At 49.4% G+C, this 9,031-nt stretch overlaps 1 protein-coding gene across 2 annotated transcripts in view; it reads left to right on the forward strand.

Annotated features, from left to right (window-relative positions):
• Positions 1-4,025, forward strand: part of CA5A (carbonic anhydrase 5A) — a 50,347-nt gene extending 46,322 nt beyond the window's left edge. For both annotated transcript variants that reach the window (XM_017860041.1, XM_017860049.1), the window contains one exon: positions 3,775-4,025. In XM_017860041.1, the coding sequence (XP_017715530.1) occupies positions 3,775-3,927 (153 nt within the window). In that variant the 3' untranslated portion in view covers positions 3,928-4,025. The remainder of the gene's footprint in view (positions 1-3,774) is intronic.
• The last annotated feature ends 5,006 nt before the right edge of the window (positions 4,026-9,031 follow it).

A 9,031-nucleotide genomic window follows, 5' to 3' on the forward strand; every position in this document is an offset into this window, starting at 1 on the left:
GCGTTCATAGGAGGACAGGGGTTCCAATGATCACAGCGAGCGTGTTCTGAGCAGCGCCCGGATCTATCACACGCAGACACAAGGCGTTCATGGGAGTTGTCCCAGGGTCTGCATAGTTTCTGTTTTCTTCCTTTTTCTTTTTCTTTTTCTTTTTTTTTTTTTGAGACAGAGTCTCACTCTGTCGCCCAGGCTGGAGTGCAGTGGTACAATCTCGACTCACTACAACCTTCACCTCCTAGGTTCAAGCGATTCTCCTGCCTCAGCCTCCCGAGTAGCTGGGATTACAGGCGCCTACCACCACACCCAGCCAGTTTTTGTATTTTTAGTAGAGACGCAGTTTCCTCATGTTGGCCAGGCTGGTCTTGAACTCCTGACCTCGGGTGATCCTCCCACTTCGGCCTCCCAAAGTGCTGGGATTCCAAGCATGAGCCACCGAGCCCGGCCTTCTTTTTTTTTGAGATGGAATCTCGCTCTGTCGCCCAGGCTGGAGTGCAGTGGCGCGTTCTCGGCTCACTGCCAGCTCCACCTCCCGGGTTCATACCATTCTCCTGCCTCAGCCTCCTGAGTAGCTGGGACTACAGGCGCCGCCACCATGCCTGGCTAATTTTTTCTATTTTTTAGTAGAGATGGGTTTTCACCGTGTTAGCCAGGATGGTCTCGATCTCCTGACCTCGTGATCCGCCCGCCTTGAACTCCCAAAGTACTGGGATTACAGGCGTGAGCCACTGCGTCCGGCCCTCCTTTTTCTTATCTAAATAGTTTCATTGCTTTTTTTCCCAAAAATTAGTTAATAATACTTGTATACATTTTTTAAAGTTATACTGTTGGGCTGGGTGTGATGGCTCATGCCTATAATCTTAGCACTTTAGAAGGCCAAGGCAGGCAGATCACTTGAGGCCAGGAGTTCGAGACCAGCCTGACCAACATGGTGAAACCCTGTCTCTACTAAAAATACAAAATTAGCCAGGCATGGTGGTGCATGCCTGTAATATCAGCAACTTGGGAGGCTGGGGCAAGAGAATAACCTGAAGCTGGGAGGTGGAGGCTGCAGTGAGCCAAGATTGCACCACTGCACTCCAGCCTGGGCAACAAGAGCAAAAACTCCATCTCAAATAAATAAATAAATAAATAAAAATACAAAAATTAGCCAGGCATGGTGGCAGGCGCCTGTAGTCCCAGCTACTTGGGAGGCTGAAGTAGGAGAATCACTTGAACCTGGAAGGCGAAGGTTGCAGTGAGCTGAGATCGCACCACTGCACTCCAACTTGGGCGACAGACTGAGACTCTGTCTCAAAAAAAAAAAAAACAAAAAATAAATAAAAGTTTATACTATCATTTTTTTCTGGAAATCTTAAGAATCTGTAACAATGCTGTCTGTCCAAGGCAGTTTAGAACCACAAGTGTGCTGCCTACATGCCCCGCCCCCACCCAGCAGACGCTTCTCAGCAGTCGCAGCAGGACTTAGCATCTCTGGTTCATCGCTTTCCGAGTGCTGCAGGTGAGGGTCTTTCAGTGTCCTGGGTCTGCGAAAATATTCCCTCGTTTACTCATCACGGCGTGATGTCATTTGCACTTGGAGATGTGGGATGCAGAATATCTGCCTGCCTCCGAAGCAGAGCCGTCGGACATGGGGAAGGCTTTGGTTGAAGGTGGCCCCTTGTCAGCAAGACCCTTATGCCACTCAACAAGCATATATGTGACGAGTGCCCATTCTGGGTCTGTGCCACCAGGAGAGGGTGGGAGGGGGGCAGGTGTGGAGGAGTGGCACAGGAACAGAGCTTTCGTCTCAGAACACTGTGGTCTGGCAGGAAAGTAGAAGCAAAGCCAATAGTATTAAGCCAAGGTGGCCGGTGTCATATAAAAATGCAGGGCAGGAGCCCCTTATCCTGAGCAAGGGAGCTAGGGAGGCAGGGTACACATGTCCTGGAAGGCGGGGAGTTTTCCAGGGGAGGAGAAAGGCTGCCTCTCTGAGACAGTCAACAAATGTGCAGACCACAAATGTGGATGAGCACACCGTGGTCAGGGCCCAGAAGACCACATGTACCATGCACAGCACAACTATAGGGGGCACGTGATCATCGCGCAGGGTTAACTGGCTCAGTACGCTATCAGCATGTAGACACAATCTCACTTCACGCTATCAGCATGTAGACATAATCTCACTTCTGAATTTAACTGAATGCGTGAGTTACCTCACAGAGTTCATAAGTATATTCTGTGAATAAGTGAGATGATACATAAAAAGTCTTTTTTTTTTTTTTTCCCCCTTCGGAGATGGAGTTTCCCTCTTATTGCCCAGGTTGAAGTGCAGTGGCATGATCTCAGCTCACCACAACCTCCGCCTCCTGGGTTCAAGCGATTCTCCTGCCTCAGCCTCCCAAGTAGCTGGCATTACAGGCATGCACCACCACACCTAGCTAATTTTGTATTTTTAGTAGAGATGGGGTTTCTCCATGTTGGCCAGGCTGGTCTCAAACTCCTGACCTCAGGTGATTCACCCACCTCAGCCTCCCAAAGTGCTGGGATTACAGGGGTGAGGCACCGTGCCCAGTCATAAAAAGTAGTCTTTTAGTTCCCTGAGTGAAAAGTAAATTCAGATGTTACTTTAGCATTTATATTATATGTGTCAGTCATCTATTGCTGTGTAACAAATAGCTCCAAAACATAGTGACTTCAGAAAACAATCATTTGGGCCAGGTGCAGTGGCTCATGCTTATAATCCCAGCACATTGGGGGCCGAGGCGGGTGGAACACCTGAGGTTAGGAGTTCTAGACCAGCCTGACCAACATGGGGAAACCCTGTCTCCACTAAAAATACAAAATTAGGCTGGGCGCGGTGGCTCACACCTATAATCCTAGTACTTTGGTAGGCTAAGGCAGGCAGATAACCTGAGGTCAGGAGTTTGAGAGCAGCCTGATCAACATGGAGAAGCCCCATCTCTACTAAAAATACAAAATTAGCTAAGCATGGTGGCACATGTCTGTAATCCCAGTTACTCGGGAGGCTGAGGCAGGAGAATTGCTTGAACCTGGGAGGCGGAGGTTGCTGAGAGCTGAGATCACACCATTGCACTCCAGCCTGGGCAACAAGGGCGAAACTCCATCTCAAAAAAAAAAAGTAGCAGGGCAAGGTGGCTCGTGCCTATAATCCCAACTACTCAGGAGGCTGAGGCACGAGAATCGCTTGAATCCAGGAGGCAGAGGTTGCAGTGAGCTGAGATCTCGCCAAAGGCACTCCAGCCTGGAAACCAAGAACAAAACACTGTGTCAAACAACAACAACAACAACAACAAAACCACTCGTCTGTTTTCTCCCACAGTTTCCATGGGTTGTGAATTTGGGTGGCTCTGGCTTACCATCTTTCATGAGTTGTAGCCCAATGTCAGCTGGGACTGTAGTTATCTGAAAGCTCAACTAGGGCTAGAGGATTCATTTCCAAGGTTGGCCCTCTCAAGTGGCTGGCAAGTTGGTGCTGGCAGTTGGCAGGGAGCCTCAGTTCCTCTCCCCATGGGCCTCTTCTCGGGGCTGCTTGAGTACCCCCCCAATATGGCGACCAGCTTCCCCCCAGAGCAAGTGATCCTAAAGACCAAGGCAGAAGCGGCAATGCCTCTTATAACCTGGCTCTGCACACACCGTCACTTACACCATATTTACTGGTCATTTCGGGCAATCCTGATTCAGCATGAGAGGGGACCACACAAGGCCTGAGGGACACCCAGGGGCTGGCTCACTCTGCACTCATACCAAGCTCACCCTGGCTGCCCTCTATTCCAGCTCTCTGCATTTCGTACTCTCCTGTTTTCTGCACTTGGTGAAGAGGAGAAGATGATGGTGAACAACTATCGCCCTCTTCAACCCCTGATGAACCGGAAGGTCTGGGCATCCTTCCAGACCACTAATGAGGGCACAAGATCCTTGAGACGTTAGGTCCACATGAGTAGCAGAACTGACTCTGAAAGAAGGAAGCATTGTTCCCCAGGTTTCACAATGTGATCGTACGTGACTTCTGAAATTAAAAAGAGAGAATGGGATTATTGCTTTAGTTGATACACTTTTCAGCTGCAAGTGAAAGAAAGATGTGTAAGTACCATGGGGAACATAATGCTGGATGGAAGGGTGTGTCATGGCACCCAAGGAAGCTGCAGGGTGCTTAGTTTCACGGTAACAAAGCACCACAAACTTGGTGGCTTAAAACAACAGAGATTGATTCTCTTATGGTTCAGTGAGCCAGAAGCCTGACGCCAAGATGCTTCCTTCTGAGGCTCTAGGGGAGGATCCTTTTCCTTGCCTTTACAGCTTCTGCCTCCTCCTTGTGAGAACTCCTGGCTGGGCACGGTGCCTCATGCCTGTAATCCCAGCACTTTGGGAGGCCAAGGCAGGTAGATCACGAGGTCAGGAGATCGAGACCATCCTGGCCAATATGGTGAAACCTTATCTCTACTAAAAACACAAAAATTAGCTGGGTGTGGTGGTGCACGTCTGTAATCCCAGCTATTTGGGAGGCTGAGGCAGGAGAATCGCTTGAACCCGGGAGGCGGAGGTTGCAGTGAGCTGAGATCATGCCACTGCACTCCAGCCTGGGTGACAGAGTGAGACTCCGTCTCAAAAAATAAATAAATAAATAAAAATAAAAAGCTATAGTAATTAAGATAATGTGGTACCTGTCAGAGAAGGACAAATCAACCAATGAAATGGATAGTGTGTCTAGAAGGTTCCACAAATTAGTGATCCCTGAGTCATGCTGTAGGGAATGGATGGGCTTTTCTGTGAACAGTTTTGGATAATTTGGGTATCTATCTATCTATCGATTGATCGACCAATTCATCTGTCGATCCATGGGGTCTCACTATGTTGCCCAGATTGGTCTTGAACTCCTGGGCTCCAACAGTTCTCCTGCCTTGACTTCCCAAAGTGCTGCAATTACAGGCATAACTCACCCCACCCAGCCAACTGGATATCCAAATGGGGAACCATGAATCTTTTTTCTTACCATACCTCACACCCCTACCTCACAGCACACACAAAAATTAATTTCTGGCTGACCATAGATCTAAACATGAAAAGTAAAACAACAAAGCTCCTAAAAAATAACATAGGAGCTGGGCATGATGGCTCGCACCTGTAAACCCAGCGCTTTGGGAGGCCGAGGCGGTTGGATCACCTGAGGTCGGGAGTTCCAGACCAGCCTGACCAACATGGAGAAATCCCGTCTCTACTAAAAATACAAAAGTAGCCGGGTGTGGTGGCATATGCCTGTAATCCCAGCTACTTGGGAGGCTGAGGCAGGCGAATCACTCAAACCCGGGAGGCAGAGGTTGCAGTGAGCCAAGATCGCGCCATTGCCCCCCCGCCTGGGCAAAAAAAGTGAAACCCCGTCTAAAAAAAAAAAAAAAAAAAAAAAAAAAAAAAAAGACTTGATCCAGAACTCAATGATGGGCCTGAGCGTGACTTTTCTGTCTTTCTCTCATGATGTTGTCTCTCTCTTGGCAAGCTCATTCCTTTGGTGGAAAGAGAGCTACCACTGGCGCCAGGACAGTTTCCATTAATTTATATAACATTTATTGAGCGCCAGTTATGTGGCAGGCTCTATTCTAGACTCTGGGGACGGAGCCTAGACTGCCTCAGGTCTGAAGAGCCTTTGCCTGCGGAGCTCACACTCTGATGAAAGGAGGTAGACAATGATGCATAAACACAGAAAGTCTGGGGTGGCAAGTCACAGGGAGAGGACATGGCTGAGTGGGGAGGTCTCTTCTACAGGGGCCATTTGGGCAGAGACCAAGGGAGGAGAGAACCACATGGCTACATGAGGGCAGAAAATTCCAGGTAGAGGCTGGAGGCAGGAGTGCCCTTCGGATGTTCAAGGTACAGCCAGAGGGTGAGGGCAGCCAAATGCAGGGGTGAGGAGAGAGGCCTGGGAGGCAAGGGTGGTTACTGGGGCACCACAGGCTGGGTGGAGACTTTGGAGCTGCTGCTGGGTTCTGAGCAAAGGGCATTTTTAGTGGGGAGGCTAGGTTTGGCTGTGCTGCTAGAGTTTTCCAAAGTGGTCGTTCCTGTCCTTGCCACTTGGTCACTGTGTGCATTCTGGAGGGTGTGCCCAGGTGTCTCCTGCGGATTTCATTTACATTTTCCTAATGATTAACCATGATGAGCATTGTGTGCAGATTCATTGGCCATCCGCATCTCCTCTTTCACCAGATACCTACTTGAGACATTTGCCCATTTTTCTCTTGGGCTGTCTGTGGTTTTCTAACTGATTTTTTAGTTCTTTGTATATTCCAATGATAAGGCCTTTGCCCATTTTACAAATCTCTTCTCCCACTCTGGGGCTGCCTTTCACCCTTTTTTTTTTTCCTTTTTTTTCTTTTTTAGACAGAGTCTCGCTCTGTCACCTGGGCTGGAGTCACTGCAACCTTCACCTCCCGGGTTCAGGCGATTCTGCTGCCTCAGCCTCACAAGTAGCTGGGATTACAGGCGTGTGCCACCACGCCTGACTAATTTTGTATTTTTAGTAGACGGGGTTTCTCCATGTTGGTCAGGCTGGCCTCCAACTCCTGACCTCAGGTGATCCGCCTGCCTCGTCCTCCCAAAGTGCTGGAATTACTGGCAGGGGTCACTGCGCCCGGTCCGGATCAAGCTTATACCAATGGCTGCAGCTGATCAGTTTCGCAAGCCAACAGGTGCTCTTTCTTGTAAGCCAGTTTGGGTTTCTTTTTACCTATTACTTGCTTGGAAAAAAATCTGAATCAGTACAGTATTTTTCTTTTCCTTTTTTTAGACAGAGTCTCTCTGTGTTGCCCAGGCTGGAGTGCAATGTCACAATCTCGGCTCACTGCAACCTCTGCCTCCCGGGTTCAAGCGATTCTCCTGCCTCAACCTTCTGAGTAGCTGGGATTACAGGTGCCCATCACCACGCCCAGCTAATTTTTTTTTTTTTTTTTTTTTTTTTTTTTTTTTTTTTGGGGGTGAAGTTCACCATATTGGCCAGGCTGGTCTCGAACTCCTGACTTCAGGTGATCTGCCTACCTTGGCTTCCCAAAGTGCTGGGATTACAGGGATGAGCCACCGAGGCCTGGCCCAGTATTTTTATTTTCATGGCATTAAAAAATACTCCTGCCAGAAGAGAGAAAGTTTTGCAATCAACCTAAACATGTTATCTTCCAACATTACGTTATGGTCAGATAAGCACAGAAAACAGATGCTAATCTGTTTCCAAAGGTGATAAAGGCCATTTCATTCTGGGGAGATAAAGAATAAGTAGATTAGGTCAAGTGCGGCGACTCATGCCTGTAATCCCAGCACTTTGGGAGGCTGAGGCGGGTGGATCACGAGGTCAGGAGTTCAAGACCAGCCTGGCCGATATGGTGAAACCCCATTCTCTACTAAAAAAATACAAAATATTAACTGGGCGTGGTGGCACATACCTGTAGTCCAGCTACTTGGGAGGCTGAGTCAGGGAGAAATGCCTGAACCCTGGAGGTAGAGGTTGCAGTGAGCCGAGATTGAGCCACTGCACTGCAACCTGGGTAACAGAGTGAGACTCTGTCTCAAAAAAAACAAACAAACAAACAAACAAAAACTCAGGCTAGGCACAGTGGCTCACGCCTGTAATCCCAGCACTTTGGGAGGCTGAGGTAGGCAGATAATGAAGTCAGGAGTTTGAGATGAGCCTGGCCAATATTGTAAAACCTCGTCTCTACTAAAAATACAAAGAAAAATTAGCCGGACGTGGTGGCGCACACCTATAATCCCAGCTACTGTGGAGGCTGAGGCAGGAGAATTGCTTGAACCTGGGAGGCAGAGGTTGCTGTGAGTTGAGATGGTGGCCACCGCACTCCAGCCTGGGAGACAGAGCGAGACTCTGTCTCAAAAAGAAAAAATAATAATAATAAAATACAAAAACTAGCCAGAAATCTCTTGAACCCGGGAGGTGGAGGTTGCAGTGAGCTGAGATTGTGCCACTGCCCTCTAGCCTGGGCAACAGAGTGAGACTCCACCCCCTGCCCCCACCAAATTAAAGTTTCTGGCTCTTTATAGGAGGTCACATTTGGTGGTGATGCTGGGTGAAGGAGGGCTGGGTGGAAGGAGTCAAAGTGGAAGTGGGAAAGCACCAAGCTGGGAAACGGGCACGTTTCAGTTCTGCCTCTAAGCTGATGCTCCTGACTTAGAATCCATCGATCCAGAGGAGTCTGCTGAAGGACAGTGTGTACAGCTGCCTCGCCCGCTCCTGAACCAGGCCTGGGGTGAAGTGTGTTGTGCGCATTCAGCAGCTCCAGTCCCGCTGTGGGTCATACTGACATGCTGGGCCCAGCCCACGCCCCAGAAGCTCGCAGCGCCGTTGGTCTGGGGAACGGTGTTTTAGGAAGCTCCCAAAGTGACAGGATGGTGTCATTGGGCATAAGGGCCACGGCACTCCCACTGAGTTGTGACAAGTTCTACAAAATCATCCCTGGTTTTTAATAAGGAAACTGAGGCTCACTTGAGAAGTCGAGAAACTTGTCGCTGACCCCCCAGGCCAAGGGATAGGCAGCATTTTACTCTTGCCTTCTCTGGTTTGTGCAATTAGTCAAGCAAAAAGTGCAGCAAAGAGAGAAAGTCCTGAACTTTAAAACCCAGGAGAAAGCTTATCCTACAATGCTGGGCAGTTCACACTGATGGAAGCAGTGGCCAGAGGAAGGCACTTGCCTGAGCTGCCTGCAGCAGTATGAGAACAGCCCGCTTCTCTGGTGGGGAAGGGGTGACACAGTCAATGGAGGGGGTGGTCTCTGAATCTGGAGCTTGGGTTGGGGGCAGAGAGCAGCTATACAGCCTTTCTCCATGGGCCGCCCATTTCCATGGGGACTTGGGGATACAGAAAGGTGCGAGAGGCCAGAGGGGCCCTGGGCTCCAGTTCTACCCGCCCCACGTTGACATCGTGTCCAACAAGACACCAAGAGAAGCAAGGAGTGGCTGACCTTCATTTTCCATGTCAACACGGGGCCCTCTGCGTGCACGTGGCTGACCTTCATTTTCCATGTCAACACGGGGGCCTCTG

This window comes from Rhinopithecus bieti, unplaced genomic scaffold (assembly GCF_001698545.2).
Source record: "Rhinopithecus bieti isolate Rb0 unplaced genomic scaffold, ASM169854v2 scaffold_1618, whole genome shotgun sequence".
Taxonomy (NCBI): Eukaryota; Metazoa; Chordata; class Mammalia; order Primates; family Cercopithecidae; genus Rhinopithecus; species Rhinopithecus bieti.